The following is a 21,787-nucleotide window of genomic DNA, read 5'->3' as shown; positions in this document are numbered from 1 at the left end:
TACAGCAGGGAAAAGCACAATTATAACTGAAAATCCAACAATGATAGATCCTCCTCATCCCCCAGACGCTACAGAGGGGTCAGAAACCAACGATCAGCTCCGCCTTTTTGTCACTCTTCTCACGGTGAGGATAATGACCCGGTGTCAGGCTTTGCAGAAGCGGAGTGAGCAGGAGTGGATTTCCCACACCAGGCGCCTGATCAACGAAGCCATGGTGGGACTTACTGTGGCTGAAGATTTTTACCCGAGCACAAAAAAGATCGAGAAAGTCAGCAAGAAGATCGTGAAGGAGCTGCAGGAAAAGTTCTTCAGCAGAAGGGTTCTGGAGTCACTGATGCTACTGCAGGACTCAGGTGTGGACGCTGCCATCGTCCACTCCATCAGAGCTCACATCAAAAAACTTTCCGACCATTTCACAAGGACGGAGTCCATCCGCAATCTGTGGAGAAATGTGATGGAGGTTTTAGCAATTTCCGTGGAACTTGATGCATGAGGCGAGGTGAGGATTATTGCCCTGAACTCAGAGAAACCTGGAAACTAGATGCTGTGGGGAGGTGATTGAGGATGGCGTGCAGCTGTGAAACAAAGACAGGCGACTTGAGTGAACCTAATGTGACAAGGGAAAAAACATGACAAGAAAAAAGCCTAAAACCTGAAAAGAAGACAAGAACAAAACCCAAAACATGGCATGACAAAAACAACAAAATCTATTATTTGAATTTCTGTTGACCTCATTTACTGTTCCAATGAATAGAAATATTTGAAGTTTTCTGGTTAATTTCAAGTGCCGTGTTTTCCTTTTGCAAGTGGGATTTCTCATCTTAAGACATTTGAACCTGCACTTAAGATGGTTTGTCCACTCAGCTGAATCACCAAAATAAATTTTACTCAACAAATCCCGTTTTTCTACGATGTTGTGACTTTACACCCTCAGTTTTAAGAAGGTTGGGATGCAAAATGTAAAAAAAATACCAAAATGCACTGATTTACAAATCTTATGAAGCAATATTTTGTATACAATAAACATAAAAACAAAAAAAACATCAAATGTTGAAAGCGTGTCTTTAAAAAAGTTGGAAAAAGGGAGCAGGACAAAGAAAAACAGCTGGAGGAACATGGTGCTCCTGCAGTCAAACCTGTTCTGTGGTTCCGTTATTTTTTACTCATCTGAGGTCAGGTTACGGCAGCAACAGGTCGAGGAGGGCAGAGACTTTCCAGCTCCTCCTGGGGAATACAGAGGTGTTCTCGGGCCAGATGGGATGTATATAATCCCTCCAGCTTGTTCTGGTCGGCCCTGAGGTTTCCTCCCAGTTGGACGTGCCCGAACAATCTCTAAAGAGAGGTGACCAGGAGGCATCCTAACCAGCACCCGAACCACCTCAACTGACTGCTTCTGATACGGTGGAGCAGGAGTGCGACACTGCTAAGACAAAGCTGGTTAAGTTACAGAAACTGGGGAGCAAAAAAAAAGTATTTTCTGTTGCGAATTTAGGAATTTTTCATACTTTTCTTTTGTTTTGGCCTCCTTTTCATATTTTTCATCAGCCATTAATATAGTGATTTGCATGCATGGTCAGTGTTATAGTGTGAGGAAGAACTGAAATAAGTGCATTTATGTCCAAAAGTTTTCCTTTTTTATGAGGACTCGCTTTGCTGAATGGGAACAAGATTCGCATAAAGAGGCACCAGAATCCCAAATGTTGATATAAGGTCCAGTCTCATCTACATCCAAAAACAAAAGCCATTCTCATTTTGAATTTTAAAACAAGCATAATTCAGCTGACTGATTATTATCTGTGATATTGCGTGTTATATTTCTTACACATTTTACTGTCGAATGCATGAAAACAAGAGAAATGAAAGTCAAACCTGCACTAAAATTTGAAAGTTTTCCTTCTGGGAAAAGAAACATGTGGGCTAACTTATGTGGATCTATAAAACTCTAGTTTGGTTCATTTCAGTGACTGCTGGAAAGATCATCTTTATCTTTATCTTAATCATCTTTATATCAAAACTTATCCAAGATAAATGACTTGTTTATGTTGAAAATATTTGAGATTAAAGTTTGAGCCTGTGTTTGTGTAATCTTTCCAACCTGCAGAGGTGGATTTGTTTATGTTTCAGGGTGTTTCAGATAATTCACTCTTTCTCAGAGTTTAATTAGAAAGAAAGAACTTACCATCAGTCAAAGTCAAGCAGGCTTTAAAAGAGACAAAAAAGCAAACAAACATAGAATAGAGTTCATCAGATGCTGTGTGCTACCAAACATGAGGGCCCTCAGAGATGTGATGCACAGTGAAGATCAGATCGTGGCATGAAAATGGTGTGTGGAGCACATTTTTTGGGTATCCCTTGTAAGCAACAGCTGTACACATGGGTTGCTTTTACTGCCTGATCTGAGCGGGGCATCTGCCGTTTATATTGGGTGCAGCTTTGATCTTTTACATCTGATGTGGACTTCTTGTTTTGACTCTGCGTAGATTCATTTGTTCTAATGTTAAAATGGGGTTGCTGTTCATATCTGTTATTCTCTTTACCTCTGGCTTAAGGACAGTGTTTTGGTTTAGGGCCAGATAAAACTGAAAAGAATGCACATTGTTCAAATCTAGTGACAGATGCTGGTAACACAGCAACTAACAGAGACAAAAGACAGATGTAATGTATGAACGAAGAGCTGGACAGCCAGCCAATAGGAGAAAGAGGGAGAACAGCTGTCCTTCTCCTTTCTTCCTATTTCCTCTTACAGAGTGTGATTGTTGGAGCTGTGTGGGTTTTAGAAAGACTAGTAGGCTTTAGAAATCTCTCATCACTGCAAATAGGTCAAACCATATATGTGTGTGTGTGTGTGTGTGTGTGCGTGTGCGTGTGTGTATCTGACAGGTGAGGAGGACCAGTGTAAAGCTTGCTGCAAAAATGGATGTGTGCTAAACACTGGGGAGGAGTTGCTTGAGCTAGTTGGAGATAAATATGAATATAGTTTACAAAAAAACCCAGAAACAGAAGGGAGTGGAGGGGAAAGGCAAACTCTGAGAGGATCAGAAGCAAAGCAGTGATAAATAAACAGAGACAGCCGGTTCGGGGAGCTGAAAAGCAGAGACGAGGGAGTGAGTTTGGTGTCTGAAATAGAAGTTGTGGATTCAGGAGCAAATGATGTGGTGCTTTGATAAATGGGTTGCACTGCGCCTTGTCATACTGGTAGTTAGTTAGCGACTTGTCCTTTAAAGTAATGGCTCAGCAGGGTAGGGATACACATCAGTTACAAAGCTGTGTGGCAATTTCTGAGCAGTTTATGCTGTTTAAAAATACATCACTCGATTAACCAAATACCAGCTAATTGAAAACTTTGCAACCCTTCATTTATTTGTCTTGGAGGCTTTTCATGTTTGTGTGGCTTCTGTAACTAGGATTTCACAGTCACCGTTTTCACCTGTGTTGCACCCGGTCCCGAGGGGGGGGGGGGGGGGGGGGGGCATTCCCAAATGTTCACAATGCCTTAATTTTTTCGGAATAGCAGCTTTTTACTAAACCTGAGGGATGGGGAGCGCCGCGATGACTGGCTTTAATGCAAGTTTCAAATGTTTCTCTTACTGTTTCATTACAGCAATTAAGGCTGGGTATATGGTTTTGTGCAAACTGATTGGGACTCAGTACCATCCATACTGTTTTATTCCAATTTATTTTATACTATTTTAGTTTTTTTCCTTAATGGAGATGCGCATGTAAAGCTGGCACGCTCAGTCACACAAATCGTAGGGCTGTACATGTTCGGCCGCAGTGCCCTTTCAGATTCATTTTGTAAGCCAGCTATGGTTTTGATATATGAAAGGCAGTAAGCGCCAAACGGCTAAACGAAAACATTTTCAATATCTTAACAAGTGGAAAGAATGGTCACCTTCTTGTCATTTGACAAGAAACAAGCTGCAGTCGTGAACAAATGACCTGTGCTGCTAATTCGCGCTGCTCTTAGTGGGTTGCAGTGACCTTAACTGAAATGAACTAGCAGGTCCTATATTCATAATTTTGTGCTGTTGGTAGGTCACCTGCAGAACTGGCCTTTCCCACCAGCACTGCTTTCGATTGTGACTTCACGCTTATTTGCCCAACTTTGTAAATCTGGCCCTTTTTTGTCTAACTTCTACATTTTGCTCTGTGAGCCTTGCTGCTGCATTGTCCATGTTTTTTTTCTGTGAGACTGAGTCTTTACCGGAAGCCTGACAGCAAGATTTCAGAAAGTTACAGCTTCTAACAATAGGACACGTGTCATGGGGTAAAATGCCTCTGTGTGTGTGTCACAGAGAGAAAGACACCCCGAGGAGCTTCAGGGAGAGCACGTAGGGTTGAACAGTGCGCACGCAAGGCGTGGAGCTGAGCCTAAAGTGTGCAGTTTAGTGCAGAGACGCACAATAAAGAAATACACAGGGACTCAGCCACTAAACAGCAGTTTAAACTCTTAGAAGTAAAATGAGTTTACAAAGATAACTTATCATTCACATGACTAAAACATTTTAGCAAAGCTATAATATGAGTTGCTAAATGCTAATAAATGATAATATTTGTTCCACATTGATGGGAGTTTTTTTCGGAGGAGGGGGGGTTGGAGCTCTCAAAATCAATGTCTTGTAGACATTGATTTTGTAGACATGTAGACTTCAGTTTCACGGTGGAAAAGCTCAGCCATGCTGTCGACTGCTCGTTTGATGTCTTCTTGCATCTAATTATCACCATATAAGCATCACGTTGTGGTCTTTAAGTACAAAAGAATTTATGTAGAGCCCAAACCAGACACTGGAGCATCTGGTAGGACTGGTTAAATCTCCTGCCATACGACCACCATATCAATTCGACTTTAAAGGGAAATTCTTCCCCTCCTTAACAGCCTACAGCTTTAGCGAGTCCTGAGTGAAACAACAAATCCTCCAACTGAAACAACCATATAAGTCATATGTTTATACCCATAAATACAATCCATAATAAGTATGAGATGGAAGATGGAATGGAGAAGTTTTTCTGTCATGGCTAAAGTCTTTGCACACATATACAGAGAATAAAGTTGTCATTTTTTGTGGTGGTTAAGGCAAACTTGGAAGGCCATGTTTGGAAATGATGAATAACTGTATAACAAAATAACAAATACTGAACTTTTAATTTCAAATAAACCTGTTTTGCTCTGATGGGACAGAGCTTGAGTTGCAACTTAATCCTAGACTATGAATTGATCTCAAGAATTAAGGAATGGGGAGCGGCAGATGGGAACGCTGGTGGATTTATAAAGAATGTAGAATATGTGAGGAAAGGAGGACACTTTGCAGGAAGGACAGGAAAAGAAATAGGATGAAATGGTGTTCAGGAGATGTCCGATATGCCAGGAGGGAGATCTAACGAGATAGATAGATAGATAGATAGATAGATAGATAGATAGATAGATAGATAGATAGATAGATAGATAGATAGATAGATAGATAGATAGATAGATAGATAGATAGATGTTGCTATGTATTTGTAAAAGATCACATTTAACTTTAGCACATTACATAAATAATGTTGGTAAGATTGATAGATAAATAGATCAAGCAAGGGCTTCCCTTCACTTCCACCCATAAATGCACCTCACTGACACACTCTTTAGGTCTACACACCCACACACACACGGATGGCTGTTTCACTGAGCCTGCTGCAGCATTGTGTAATGGTATCCCCGTTTAACCCTGGAAGGAAAAGCTTGGTAACAAGAATCCCTGAGAAAGATGCAGAAGTGGCAGTGTTTATTCAGAGCTGTAATCACAGTCCAGCTAAGCTTGGTGTTGACTCCAACAGTTTTTCCTGGATGCTTCACCATCCATCTGGCAGAACAAATCTGAAAGACGGTGAATTTCCAGCACAGCACTTTTACATTTGAAGTTTTCCGAATCCTGTTGTTGTGATTTATCAGTGTCACCTTTTACAGTCACGAAGGAGCTTTTAAGTGCTTTGAACTAAACCTTTATTGTGAAGATCTGTATATCGTTCAAATGCTGCTTTCAAAGCCCTTACTTGATGGAGTGCTGAGTTTTCCCTCATTACACATTTTACACTCAAATGCAGTGGCAGTATTCATAAAAAAATCTTAGAATTATTCAAATTCAAGAATAGATCCTTGCAAAGCATCTTGAACCTTTTAAGAGCTCCTAAGATGAAAAACTGCTCAGGCAGGAGGAGAAAAGATGTGCTGCAGACTGATTAGAATGTGCAGGAATTGTGTCTGTCAATCAATCAGTCAGCCAATCTTTCTTTATATTGCACTTTTTCAAGCAAACTGTAACTCAGTGCTTTATAAAGCAGTTTAGAGGACACACACAAGAATTTAAACTAGATATAAAAGGATGACCACACTTAACTGTGATGTATTTATAAGATCTGCAAAAAAAAACAAAAAAAGTTGGAAATTTGAAAAAGATCATATTGATAAAAGTTCTGTGAAAAATGGCAATGGTAAGTATTTGGGGTGTTTTTTTTTACTCACTTTTTGTCTCTCCCACAATATTATTCCTCTCTCCTGCAGCATCCATTACAATTACCTGCACATGGTGAATTATGAAAATTAGGTGACAGCATCATTTAGCTACGTTTATGTTTATGCATTTAGCTTTCCACTTTCACTTTATCCAAAGCGATTTACAAATGAGGATATAACATTACAGCTAACAACAAAGCTAACAATGAGCTACATAGAAGAAAATCACTAGTCAGACGGTCAGAGGTGACAGGGGTGACAGTGTAGAGACAGAGTGCAGGCATAGGGGGAAGTACAGAAAGAGAAAGAGGTAGGGACGTACAGGGTAAGTGCAGGATAGGAGATGCTCTCTGAAGAGCTGGGTCTTCAACAGTTTCTTGAAGATAGACAGGGACGGCCCTGTTCTAGTAGTGCTCGGTAGGTCATTCCATCATCGTGGAACCACACCTGAAAAGAGTTTGGATTGTCTTAGGCGTGGTGTAGGAGCTGCTAGACGACAATCCTTTGTCAACCGGAGGGACCCAGTTGTGACATAAGCCTTTGCAAGAGCATTCAAGTAGATGGGAGCCGTTCCATTTAGTGCTTTGTAGGCTAACATCAGTGCCTTGAATTTGATGCAGGTGGCTAAGGGTAGCCAGTGGAGTTCAATGAACAGAGGGGTGACGTGTTCTTTTAGGCTGACCGAAGACCAGACGCGCCGCGTTCTGGACCATCTGCAGAGGTTTCACAGCACAGGCTGGGAGACCAGTTAGGAGAGCATTGCAGTAGTTAAGATGGGAGATGACCATGGACTGCACCAGGAGCTGGGTGACGTTTAGACTTTTAGGACAGCTAGTAGCTACTTGCAGAGGAGTTGGCAACACTGTTCGCAACCTGGAAAATTGAACTGTGCCGTAGCGACGATTTGACTCTGTCCCAACCTTCCATAAGCATCATGATCACACATACAATTAGAGCTCTTTCTGAACACCGGTGTTCGTAAGTATCAAAGAAATTAACCACAAAATTAAATGTTTGTGTTGGTTAGAGAAATAGGCAAAACTGTCCCGTTCAATCAAGGCTTATAATGTTGTACGTAAGAGCATTCCTAGCGTTGGATCATCCTAATCTTGTTAGCTAAGATATGAGATTTGATCTTTTCCTCTCTCAGAGTTGCTCTGAAACTAGAAACTAAACAAGACTAACAGACGCAAGAAAAAATAACAAAGACAAAGTATGGGAGTTACTATAAGATGACTAAAGACTAGACTATTACAAACAGAATAAAACATGATTTAAACCAGTTAAAACATGATTTGGAGAGTTCTGAGTGTTATGATGTATCACTGGGATCGAGGAAAGCCAAGGTCCAAAATTTGTGCAACGCTCTTACATTCGCCAGAAGGTCACACTCAGAGCGAATGTTTAACTTTGAATTCTGCTTTATTTTCATATTTACTCAACTGTAATATCAAATGAAAAAGTGCAACTCCGATGCAGTCACGCAAATTTGAAATGAAATACTGTAGAATCCATTAAGATACAAAGTAGTTTGTTTTGTTACTTTTTCAATTTTCACCTTACATTGAGATGTGCGAGTTGTAGCTGGTTGTTAGCACGTATATAATCATGTACATTTTTTGATACTACTTTACTTCATCTTATTTTTTGTTCATGTGGGCCTGCTGTAGTCTTTGCCCATATCTCAACCTTCCTTTTCTTTATACGTTGGGTACTTCCCTGTTAAAATTCAAGCTCAATAATATGGAAAATTGTGAAAGGCCCATTAAGCTGGCTGAGACCAGGGGGCAAATACAGAAAACCATGTAGTTTCATGACTAAATCTGTGTGTACATACACAGGCAGAAATGCACGTTCTTTTCGGCAGATTAATCAAACTGTGGATACGGAAACCTCGGTCATTGTGACGTTTTATGTGCATGCACATGCCTGACTGCCATATAAAAACGCTATCTGCACCACAAATGGTGTAACAGCAACAGGAAAAAGAGTTTAATTTTAGTGAAAATATAATACAAAAGACTGTCATCAGAGAGCTTCAGAAAAAGAAAACGGAATCACAAACAGAACGAATACTCTAGAATGGAAAAAAATTAACAAAAGGATCCACTCTCAGAGACCTCTGCAGAAGAAAGAAACTTTAAGTTTAAACAAAGAGAATCGGGTCAGTGGGGAATGTCATACAGCGAAATAAGCAGAAATTGCCTCACCAGAAATGGTCAAATATGAATGTTTATTCACTGCATTCAATATGTAGTAGTTTTACAATCCAGACTTCAAAATTGAGAGACAACAGTGTTATTTTAGGCACCTTTTTTGTGCTGGTTAGCATCGTGTCAAGTGATCTAAACCGCAACCGGCGATTACAAAACTTCATAGTCCATGACAATATGTATATTTCTCACCCAAAGCATATACTGTGAACTCTTAACCATAACCGTTAGGGGGTGGGAGCGAAGTAAAACGTAAAAAGTAGAAAAGTATGTAACTGAGGGAGCAGAGAAGCCTGAGGAAGGGGTTGGGAAGTACGGGATCTGAACCAGCAAGTCATCAAAAGCACAGCTTTATCACTGCAGAGAACTGTCCAAACAAAATGTGGGCGTTGCCCACTTTTTGAGCCCTTTATTGTCATATTGCAAAGTATTTTTACACAGACCAACACACATATTTAATGTTATGTCATGAGATTGCGTTGAGGAGGCAGACACAAATGTACAGATTGTGCATGGTATGCTGTCTTTTTCCTACACAGCCTTTGCAATCTTTCATTGAGAGTGGTTTTTTAATTGACTTATGATTCTCCGATGGAGTTTGACAGGAAGTGGTGAGCCACAACCCATCCTTCCATGGAAAGACAAAGCCTTTGGTTGATGTTTTGTTTTTATATACTGTATATCCCATCCTTACTCTCTCTAACTGTAGAATCTTCTAGAACAGTATTAATTCAACACAAAAGTCCTCCAATCGAAACAACCGTACAGATTTTTTGTTCTTACCTTTGATTATGATGCATAAAGGCATCTTCCAGTCAAGTTCTCAGTCAGTGTTGTCAGGTTTTCTGTGATGCATCAGTCCTCATCAAACACACATGAGGATGTCAGTCATCATTCCTGCAGTGCAAAACATCAGACTGAAGAAAATGTCAACAACAGCTCCATTCACTGCACTTTTGACTCTTTTTGGAAAGAAGAAAAATTCAACTTTCCACCTGATAAAACATCTCCAAAGTCAGTCAGTAACAGCTCCACGGATATGAATCCAAAATAAGCAACCTCACATCGATACTGTGATATGAAGACACTTTGGGACTTTTTTAAAAGACAGTCAGTCTCTCTATTTGCTTCATCAGAACTGGACAAGATGTGGATTTTATTTCAGTGTTCTTCAAACACTGATGATATTGGACAGGGTGAACCTAGTTTTGCCATAACAGTTGAAAAATTCATCGTTTAACAGTGCAGCTTTCTGTGAAAGAGCAGCGAGACATAACTTCATGTCGCTTCAGATCTGATCTGGAGACTGATAGACCCATTCTTATGTTGGAAGCCCAGGAACGAACCGGAGAAATCTTCTGTTCACAGACCATATATTTATTGAGGTCACAGGTAAAGCATGGCAGCGCTGGGCTCGGCGTGACAGAGCTCTCGCAGGGCCTCCGTCAGAACGAGCCCTGATCTCTGGACATAGTTCATATTTATTTTCCTCACATCTATCTTACAGAGGTTGGATTTAGTCACGGCCGAGCATGACTGGCCAGTTACCAGCGACGTGGACAGGCCAACCGCTGTATCTGTCGAGCAATGTGTGTGTGTGTAGTTTTGGGCGTGTATCTAATGCAACAGACCTAATCTGACAAGATAGAGAAGTTTCATGCCAGTTCTAATCGGTCATGTTATCTTATAGTTCTAAACTATAATGTCCTGTTCAGTGGAAAACTACAGAATACGAATATGTGATGTCTTCAAACAAAACCAATTGTAACAAGAGTGTGTGTTAAATGAGCCGCTCAGGTTGTTATGTGTCCTCGGGTTATGTGTTGCCTTCTCCATCACAGCTGACTTACAGTATCACACACATCTACACGAGACACACACCCTCACACATCTGCTCTATTTGGCAGATCTGCTGTAAAGATACACATTACATGTTTGATCCCTAATCCTCTACTATCAAACCCATTTGTCATGCTAAGCCTTGTTATTATTACTGACCCGTATGAGTGTTTATGGGTGTATATGCAAGTGTGTGTTTTTTTTTTAATCTATGGTCAGCCGTCTTGTTTCTATTCAACCCTTTTTTTTCTCCTGATTTCCCTACCTTTTTTATTTTCTTATGTTTTTCTGGTGAAAATTAATCTTTACGATAGAGAAATCCCAAATATAAGTCATGTGGAGGTTATTTGTCAGAATACAGTCTTTTATTCGAGGCAAATTTAGAATTTACGGAATTTATGAATTATTGAACAAGTGTAGGGGTTTAAAAAGAACAACTATTGTTGAGTTCCTTTCATGTTTCTTACACCCTGGCCGGGTTGCCAGTCCGTCACAGGGCCACACAGAGACAAACAACCATGCACCCTCACACTCACCCTTAAAGTCAGCTTAGAATTACCAGTTAACCTAACAGGGACAGTGGGAGAGTCCAGAGAACCCGGAGACAACCCACGAAGGCTCCAGCTGGGATTCCAACCAGGAACCCCCTTTCTCTGAGGTGCTGAGCACCACACCCCCGCACAGCCTTTTATCAGACACAGACTTCAATAAAAATGGACTAAATGCGAAAATTGGCATGTGGTTTAAAACAAAAAACCTGCTTTTTGACTTTTTGTAGGTCTCTTAAAGGCCACAGATGGTTATATCTGGGAGAAACTGACCTTGGAAGATAGTTTTGAAATAAAAATGTCAAAATTTGCACGTTTGCAGTGCTTTGAGCCATGCACACACGCCCATCACCTTCATGGATGCCACTTTTCTGGCATCATGTTAGTTTCTCCTGGCTATTTGATGCAGGTAAAGGCAGACGATTATGAGCACAAGGTTTATTGTTGGTTGTGATGGGCCTATGTACATTGAAACAATACATTTTTGTTTAACTTGTTTTCTGAAATTTAATGTTTAAAAGTCAAACTTTCATATTGCCTAATGAAATCTGCACTTATTAGCATAAAGTAGGTGTTGTAAAATGAACACCAAAAGGAGCATTTTTGATGTTTTCTATCCACTTATTTGTAAGAAGTCATCTAATTAGACAGTTCCCTCCTTTTTTTATTCATATTGTTTTCATTTTTATTCATTACATTTGTACGCAGATTCACACAAAAAGCTTTTCACTCAGCAACAAAACAAATACCAGCTGAATATTTTAAATACTTCTTTGACAAAGAAAAAAAAATCACTCAAGACGTTTCATCTTTACATTCAGTGCCTGTATCTGACCGGAATCCTAATGAAATAAAGTGAGCAGGTGGACCACATAAATGATTATCACTAAAAGGAATATACAGTACTTACAGCATAACCTCTTTAAACCTCTAATCTTACACGATAATTAAGATGGAAATGTTACGTATGGTGTTAATTATAATACTGATGGATAATTCCACCATGGCTCTGACATTTATAATTTCCCTCTTGTTTGATTCACCTTTCACCAACAAAGGAATAAAAATGAAAAAAAAAAAGATAAACTGATGTGATGCGAACCTCTTTTTGAGTTGACACGGTATGACCCTGGTGAAGTAATGTGCTGGAAATATGACCAGTGTGTGTGTGTGTGTGTGTGTGTGTTACAGGTTTTCTCCACTGCACCATGCGGCCCTTAATGGGAATTTGGAGCTCATCTCTCTGCTGCTGGACTCACAGGCTGCTGTTGACATCAGAGACCAGAAAGGTGAGGAGCAAACACATAAACGATGAAAAACAAGACTGAAAAAAAAAAAACGGAGAAAAGTGAGCGATAGGAGAGTTACTTTGTATATCTATGTACGTTTTTAAGGATGATTTATGTTAATGACCTTGATGGAACTATTGAATTAAAGCTCTCAGATGATGTTGGACTGCTAGGATGTGCGAAATGACGTGCTTCACCACTAGCGAGGGGGCTCTTGGGGGAGGACTTCCCCTCCACCTGTCAACAGGAACTTTGGGGTGGCGAGAAATATATATAATCTGAGGTTCAAATTCTTGTATTTCATGTGTTTTTTATTTTGTACTTTAAGCTCAAGTTGTCCAGATGTTCAGGCCTGTGCAGTTTTGAGTTGCCTGGAAGATTCTAAATGTAAAGTAAGACAGTGGCAATACAAATGCCATATAATAAGGTCAAGTTGGTGTCACTTAACAGGATGAATGTTACCACTTAAACGGAGCAAGGTTTTGGCCAAACTAAAAAAAAAAAAAGATAAACCACAAGTAATATTTTTACAAGAAACCCACCTATCTGAAAAATATGTATTTGTTAGTTAAAGGAAAGTTAGAAAACACGATTATTAATGTGTACGCTCCCTCACACAGCACAAAACGTTTTTTTAAAAAACCTTTTTGATGTCATGGCCTCAGAAACAGAAGGTATTCTTATTTCAATGTTTTTCAATTTACAATATTTCAATGTGATTATGAATCCTAATTTGGATACAACAAGCACAAAGAAAAATAAAGAACGTTGATTAAGAAAACTTGACTAATTGACATCTGGAGAGAAGTTCATCCCTCGGAAAGGAACTACGCTCACTACTCTGTCCATCATTCTGTATATTCTCGGATTGACTACATCTTGATGAGACACACAGGGTCACAGAATGTAAAATTGGGGTGCAGAGGTATCAGATTATAACAAAATAAGTTTGACAATACATTTGAACTGGAGGTAAATATATTTTACGTTAGGGTTAGGGTTAGGGGTAAAAAGATACATAGAAAATTACAATGGAGGAGTAGAACCTGTAATATTGTAGGATGCTACGAAGGCAGTAATTTGTGGAAAACTGATTGCCTTGGCAACGTCTAAAAAAGAAAGAAAGATTAACCTCACACAAAAATATGGTAGAAAAATTGAGAATCTTGGAGGAAGAACACAAAAAGAGGGAGGACCACTCTATACTGCAACAAATTAAAAAAACTCAGAGGGAAATAGATGAGATCCTAAGACGTGATGTGGAAAAAATGTAAGATTTGTTAAACAGGTTCACTGTGAAATAGGCCCAAAAGCAGCCAGATTTTTGGTTAAGACGCCTCCGTAAATAACGAACCTCCAACGTAATTCATAAAAGAAGAGACCCCCAAACCAATCAAGTATTACACAAACCAGAAGAGATTATTACAAAAGAGGGCATTACAAAAGAATTTACTCCCAACAACAATTGACTGATGAAATTACCATGAAAAACTTTCTGGATTCACTCGATCTGCCATCCATTGGTAAGGTACAGAATGACATTATCACTCCACAAATTACAGCCAAGGAGCTAGAAGCTGCTATTAGCAGACAAAAAATAATAAAACCCCTGGTAGTGATGGTTTTCCATCTGAATGATATATAGTCTTCAGGAAGACTTCAGGAAGAGAAGTCACCTGCCAATCAAAAGGTCAGTGGTTCGACGTCCTTGGGCAAGACAACGAACCCCACGTTGCCAACTGATGCATCCATCGGTGAATGCGTGCGTAGAATAAAAGCACAGTGTGTGTGAGTGAATGTGGCATGTAGTGTTAAAGCGCTTTGAGTGGTCAACACGACTAGAAAAGCACTGTAGAAGTACGGTCCTTTTACCAAAGGAGGGCAAACACAGGAAACGAATTTATCGACCAATTTCACTTTTGAATACAGACTACAAATTATTTACTTATTTTACTTATTTTTTGAGAAATTATTCAGGGTATGAAGTGAATGCAGCAAAAGCACAAATCTTTTCAATTAATTATTCTCCTTCACAACAAATAAAGGACTAATAGCAATTGAAATGGAATATGAAAACAATAAAGTATTTGGGAGTGACTCTAACCAAAAGGCTTAGCACTTTGTTTGAAGTCAACTACAGTAAAATAGAGGAAAGCATCAAGATGGATATGTAGCGGTGGGCTACAGCGCCAGGATACAAACGATAAAAATGAATATCCTACCCAAGATATTGTATTTATTCCAATCCCTCCCTGTGGCTGTTCCTCAAGAGAAATTCATAAAATTGGATAAGACGATCTCCAGATTGATTTGGAATGGAGAAAAACCAAACATGAAATATGCAACACTTCAGCTGCCTAAAAGAAAGGACGGGTGTGGCTTTATCAAATTTTAGAGAATAATATTATGCAGCACAGCTTAGGGCTGTAGCTTGTTGGTTTAGACCGGATTATGAATCAAGTTGGAAGGACATGGAATAGCATGTACAGGGCTACCCGACCCAGGCCTTGGTGCAGGATAAACTTTTGTTAGGGGGTCTGAGTTCAGGCATGGATCCAATCGTAGCATTTACATTAGAATTGTGGGATTTTATAGTAAAGAAAATATAAATTAGAAAAAGAGATGGTATGTACATGACCCAAAGTTTAAACCTGGGGCATATGACCCCACTTTCAAAATGTGGACACAAAACGGTATGACAGCAATGTGTGCAGCACCAGAGGCTGGCGAGTTTATGGATTTTCAGGATTTGAAGGGAAAGTATGATATTGATAGTAAGGATTTTTTTTAGATACCACCAGTTGAGAGACTACTTTACAAAAGAGATAGAATTAGAAGCTGATAAAACTTTTAGTGAGGTTATAAGAGTGATCATAAAGGTGCTGGATTGTTTATGCTTTTTTTACCAAGCTTTGGTGGAAAGCAGGAGGAAATCTACAAATTTATTTAAAGGAAAAATGGCAAACATTTTTCATTTTTTTACATAACACCAAAACTTTGACCAAAAAGCAGGCAACTTGCTGTTCAGCATTGCAGCTGGAGGCCGTGTGGGAGTCTGAAGGCCGATCACTCGCATTTCTTCTGGAACTTTACCAAGATAAAACTGTACAGGGCAAATGTAAAGGACATTATGAAAAACCTTTTGGGATATGAAATCCCAAATACCTGCCCTGTGATGTATCTCAGTAACGTCACTAATGTTGTGAAGAATGAGGACCTTAATTCGACTAGGATCTTAATTGCAGCAAGCAAGAAAACCATCATCAGACACCGGCTGAGTACAAATATTCCAAATCAAGAACAGTGGCTTGAAATGGTTCATGATATTTATGTTTTAGAGAAACTGACATATTTTTAAAGGTCAAAGAAGGCATGTTTGGAAAAAAAAACTGGAAGAAATGGTATATTTACAAAGGAAATGTCACCAACTAAGTAAAGCATGTGTACAATGTACTGATGGGAAATACCCAAATGCCACCAGGCTATTATTCTTTATATTAAGTTCTGCAAATGTAAATGCATGAAAACATATATGAGCAGGTGTGTTAGTACACATGTATGTATATATGTTTGATATAGGTCTGCTAAGATGTTTATGTGGACATATATGCTTATGGGTGTATGTATGTGTACCTATGTACATATGAAAACAGTTTTGTGGCATGTGCATGTATTTTTTTGCTATTGCCGACATGCTGACACTCTTTTTTATGTTTTATGTTGCTACATTTTTGAAAGCGTAATAAAAAAATCAAGTTTAATAGGGCGAAAATTAAAAATATGCATTTATTTTTAGAGAGGTGATAGACACTGTATGTTAACCCTAGTCACAAACTAATACTTATTAGCCATGATACACAGTGTTTGATCCAGATGCCCTGTGTGCTCACTTTTGTGCTCGTATGTGTCTCTGCGGTACAGGTATGAGGCCGCTGCACTATGCAGCCTGGCAGGGGAAGGCGGAGCCTATGAAGATGCTGCTGAAGTCAGGTTCGTCTGTCAATGGCCAATCTGATGAGGGACAGATCCCTCTGCACCTGTCGGCACAGCATGGCCACTATGACGTGGTGAGTGACACCAGCGACTCAGTGTACACAGTTCAGGCTGATCACTCGGTGTACTAAATAGCAGATGATAACTGTCGTGATTCAGAAAACAAAGAATCTCTTAAAAGTCAAAGGTGATTCAAAATCAGAGGCACTAATAGATTTATCAGTTATTCTGTTGCTCCTCTCACTTCTAAAGATAATTACAATGCCTCTGTGCTCATTGTTCTCGTTATCTGCTTCACAGCTTTTATGATTTTAATTTTATCTATTTATCCTTTTCACCTCACCTGTTATAATGATACAATATAAAGTTAGAAAAGTAAAATAAACTGAGTGCTTAATTAACTGCTCATCACACAGATGGATATATTAAAGCAATATTTGGAATATTCTGTCAGTGTCTTACCTGCAGATGTCAGCGGTATGATTTCTCTCCCACCCTGTCCACGCTAACGCATATACTTAGCAAAACAAACAACTTTCGTCTTTGTTTGCATTTCTCATCCACATGCAAATGGCGTTTTTTGTCATAAAAGCTGAGATTTTTTTAAAAATGCCTTCCAAAATGAAGATTTTTAAAAGCTCCATTCTCTGTACATCTGTATGTTCACGACCAAAAAGAGTTTTTGTGCGTCTCACTCTATTTTACATGTGCCTATTGTTGTTTTGAGCAATGTGTAACTGATTCTGATTCTTCTGATTCTGAGCGTTCACTGGAAACGATGGCAATGGCTTTCATGGCCTTGTACTATAACATCTTATTTGTCTTTCATTTTCGCTATTGTCCCACTACTTCTTCTCTTATATTTTGATATTTCATGATGTATACGTATGTATGTCGTGATATGTCATATGTGATGGGTGAGCCAGCAGCTACCCAAAACGGGGAGGAAAGAATACTGAATTTTCGCCATCTAAAATGACTCCAACCTCATACACTTTAGCAGTTTGAGTGAGCGCTGCATGTTATGTGGTTGTGGAAAACAACCATTTGAGGCTAAAATGAACCAGTGCAAAAGAAATCTGCAAACAAATGTTTACTGGAACCACGATTAGTTTACGAGATGTGAGCTGCTTTATACATTGAAAATATGTTCTTCTCCCATCCCTATTTTGAGCAGCTGCTAGCTTTGCTCACCTGCTGTCAGTCAGCTTCAAACCGATAGCTATTCTGTGTGTTTGCGAGCTTGCTAGCCACAATAACTTTCTGAAATAGCAATGTTGTTGTCTCAGTTTGTTTCTGCTGCTACAGTAGTTGTATAGTCAAAGTGAACTGTTCAGAGTTGTTCTATCTGAACTTGAACTTCCAATAAGCTATACATGTCACCATTTTTTTTAGCTAGCATTGTAGCATTATTAAAACCTCGATATAACTAGGACAGTTCAGACAGGTGTTCCCACTTATTCTGCCCAATTAGAGCCACAATCACACCTTTGCTGTTGAAGTCTTTTGACGCTTAATGAGCTTTTTTTTTTAAGCTTACCCAATTAAGAGTAAAAATCTGGGGGAAACACTGCAGTCCTGCAGCAGGCTTGCCAAAGCAAAAACAATTAAATATAGCAGACTCAGTACAGCAGCTAAAATACCCTAGAGGAGAGAAGAGCAAAGCCGAGTGTTCACAGGCTGTACGTCCAGAGACTCATTGCTTCTACTTGATTAAGAAATCGTGTTTAATGCAGGCTAACAAACTGGGGCTGAAGCTTGGATTCAATCCGCAGCTGCTCGCAGTGTGGAAGGACAAATAAATAGAAAATTACAAAAGCTGAAATAGATCACAGCTTGAAAATAAATTATTTATAATCCAGTGAGGAAAGGGAAAGCCATGATGGCGAGACAGATTTATGTGAGGCAACAGACACAAAAACACTATAATGCAGTTTGTTCTTCCAGTTTATTCTTTTTTTGTGGTGCATTTAGAAGCGGAAAGCACAATGGACCCATTCCTGTGGTGGGGAATATGAACCATCCCACTTTAATCAATCTTTTCCTTTTATTTGATGCCACAGTACTGGTCTGAGGGTTAAGCTGTTGTCGCTCACTTTGAATTCAGCTAAAGATACTCAGGTAACATACAACTATTTGTAAAATGTGCACAGAACACGTAACCTAAGTAGGTACACAGCTCCCTTTCAGCCCACTCAGTGTGATTAACATAATGTGCTTTTTTTTTTGTTTGGACAAATACAGTGAAAGAGTTAATGTGTGTGTGTGTTGTCTTTGTGTTTTTTATTTCAGTCTGAGATGCTGCTGCAGCACCAGTCCAACCCATGTATCGTAGATAATGCAGGGAAAACACCTCTGGACCTGGCCTGTGAGTTTGGCAGAGTTGGGGTAAGAACTTTTAAAAAAAAAAAAAATTATTATTCAGAAGTCTTCAAATAACAATAATAAACCAGGAGGATCAAATATTATCTTTGTACATGTGTGACTGTAGGTGGTCCAGCTATTGCTGTCCAGTAATATGTGTGCTGCTTTGCTGGAACCTAAAAAGGGAGACACCACAGACCCTAATGGAACATCTCCGCTCCACCTGGCTGCCAAGAATGGACACATAGACATAATCAGGTATGCACATGCTTCCTCATTCCTCATCTTTTCATATTACACTCACACTCACATCCACACACATACCATGTCTAATGAACCAGTGGGTTTAAACTGAAGTGCAACACAACAAGAAAACCATATGTATATATATATATATGCATATATGCGTGTGTGTGTATGTAAATATATATAAATATTTGCAAAACTCCGTCATGGCAGTGTTGCCGTGGTGATGTCACACCACCAAGTCCACCTTCTCTCATCACTCTCACACACTTTTGTGTGTGTTTATGCAGACGTAGGAAAAGAGAAAGACAGTGACAGATGAGAGAAAACATGAGAGAGAGCCGGAGGACCGTTGAGAGAAGGGTGGGGAAATTAAAGGAGATAGAGAGAAAAAAGAAGAAGATCGTGGGAGAATAAAGCCTGTCATAGTCGATAGAGCAGAGTGTGCATCTCAAGCGGTGACACTGAGAAATGGTGCTCATTAGCCATGGCCAGCAGTCCTCGGGTGACACACACAACAAAAAGCTAAATGAAATATGTTTGGACGCTTTCTGAATGAACTTTTCTCTGTCATTTTATCAGACAGTATGCAGTACTACCTGTCAACAAATGAGTTCTTACTACAAACAGACAAGTGAAAAAGAAAGTACACCCTCTTTCAATTCTACACAATCCAAATAAAGTCTGATCCGGACCAGGTCTCGAAAAATCCAACCTCAGATGAACCAGACATTACATATTACATAATGTTATTATTTACTGAAAAAAAGAAAAACTAAGTACACCCCAAGATTCCACAGTTTGTAGAACCACCTTTAGCAGCAATAACTTTGTATAACTATTTTCTGTATGACGTCATCATTCTCATCGTTGTGGAAGAATTTTGCACTCTTCTTTCCAGCATTGCTTCTGTTGATTGAGGTTTGCAGTTATTTATTTCTACACACCTCTCTTAAGGTCCCACCACAGCATTTCAGTCACATTCATGTCTAGACTTTGTCATGATACATGATGAAGTGGGAGGTGGAGGACCAATGTAGGATGTACAGATAAGGAAAGAAAGACCGGTAGTAGACGAACAACGGTTTAATTATACTTAACAAAAGTGCTGCCGAGGCAGAATAAGCAGGGAACTGGTAAAAGAAAGCTACTGAAGAGGTGGAAGACATCAATGAACAGGCAGAGAGCAAAGGGAAACCAGGAGAATATATACTGTGGGAGTGATTACAAAATGAGCGGCAGGTGAGGCAATCAGCAACGGAAACCAGGTGTGACAAGGCAGTAAACGCAACAGATAACACAAGGGGGAAAACTGTACAAAAAGCAATGCACCAAAAGACCGTGACACACTTTGGCGGGACCATTGGAATATTGGCACCTTGATTCTTTTCTTTTTCACACATTCTGCTGTCGATCTGCTGCTGTGTTTGGGATCATTGACCCAGTTTCAGCCAAGCTTTAGCTGTCACACAGATGGCCTCACATTTGACTCTAGAATACTTTGGTATACAGAGGAGTTCATGGTGGACTCACTGACTGATGGGTGTCCACATCCTGTGTCTGCAGAACAAGCTGAAACCATCAATCCTCCACCACCGTGCTGGACAGTTGGTATGAGGTGTTTGTGCTTGTTAGATTGCTCTTGGTTTTTTTCCAGTTTCTCTGAGCATTGCCCGGTCTGACGTTGGGGTGATCTTGCAGGGATGTCCACTCTTGGGAATATTGGCAACTGTCATAATCTTTCTCTTCGTAGAATGATGGAATCCAAATTGTTTGGAAATGTCCTTAAAACCCTTCCCAGATTGATGAGCAACAACAGTTGCTTCTCTAAGATCATTGCTGATGTCTTTCCTCCTTGGCATTGTGTTAACACACACCTGAATGCTCCATACCAGCAAACATCTGCTTTTACAAAGGTGCTCACACCTGCTTGTGATCAGTCAAGCAAGTGAATTTAATTAACAGCACCTGGATGCTACTTACCATCTTAATTCCTATGGAAATTGTGAGAGTGGACTTTGTTTTTCACACACTGCTTTTGTTGCAGTTGTTAATTTAAGGTTGTTTTTATCCAAGAGCATTACAAACATTAAAAGACTGTCACCTGATAAGCTCAAAGCAGTTAGAACCAGTCAGTTTCTCTCTCTTTAGGCTTTGTGAGGCCGTCAAAAGCAAACGATCTTGCAGAAATGTTACCGCACTTCACTAATACTTGGCTCATTAACATTTCAACATTGCCCTCAAAAGGAAACTTTAAATTAATCTCACTGATGCATAGGTACGCATAAGACTTTGAAGTATACACCAACCTGTCTCACTGAAAATGACAGCAATTACTTTATAAAAGCATAAAACTTGGATGGATGTTCTCCAATGCTTTTCATCACACGTTACAACTTAAAACCTCTCTTGACTCACTCTGTTTTCTTTATTCTCTGCTTTTCTCTCCTACTCTTGCTTCTTGAAACTCTGTTTTAACACTACCCCCTTCCTTTACATTCTCTCTTTCTCTCTGCTGCCCTCTGTCCCTTTTGTCAGGCTGCTGATCCAGGCTGGCATCGACATCAACAGGCAGACCAAAGCCGGCACTGCCCTGCACGAAGCTGCCCTCTGTGGAAAGACCGAGGCAGTGAGACTCCTGCTGGAGGTAAGTGGAACTTCACTGAAAGCTTTCCAGCACTGAAAACTGGGACAGCCCTGTCATATTGGCTCCTAAGTGGGCCTGCAAATTGATGTTACTATGTTTGGACCATCAAAATAGCAAGAATATTTTGGTCCTCACCCACAATTTCACTCATAGTAGTA

At 39.7% G+C, this 21,787-nt stretch overlaps 1 protein-coding gene across 5 annotated transcripts in view; it reads left to right on the top strand.

Moving 5' to 3' along the window:
• The window catches only part of caskin1 (CASK interacting protein 1), a 121,563-nt gene that overhangs the window by 61,277 nt on the left and 38,499 nt on the right, over positions 1 to 21,787 (top strand). For all 5 annotated transcript variants that reach the window (XM_072368648.1, XM_072368646.1, XM_072368650.1 and 2 more), the window contains exons 3-7: positions 12,282 to 12,379; positions 16,301 to 16,446; positions 18,665 to 18,760; positions 18,864 to 18,994; positions 21,521 to 21,629. In XM_072368648.1, coding sequence (XP_072224749.1) covers positions 12,282 to 12,379; positions 16,301 to 16,446; positions 18,665 to 18,760; positions 18,864 to 18,994; positions 21,521 to 21,629 — 580 coding nt within the window. The remainder of the gene's footprint in view (positions 1 to 12,281; positions 12,380 to 16,300; positions 16,447 to 18,664; positions 18,761 to 18,863; positions 18,995 to 21,520; positions 21,630 to 21,787) is intronic.

Source organism: Leuresthes tenuis, unplaced genomic scaffold (genome assembly GCF_036924035.1).
Source record: "Leuresthes tenuis unplaced genomic scaffold, fLeuTen1.0.hap1 SCAF_17, whole genome shotgun sequence".
NCBI lineage: Eukaryota > Metazoa > Chordata > Actinopteri > Atheriniformes > Atherinopsidae > Leuresthes > Leuresthes tenuis.
This window is presented reverse-complemented; position numbering and strand designations above follow the sequence as displayed.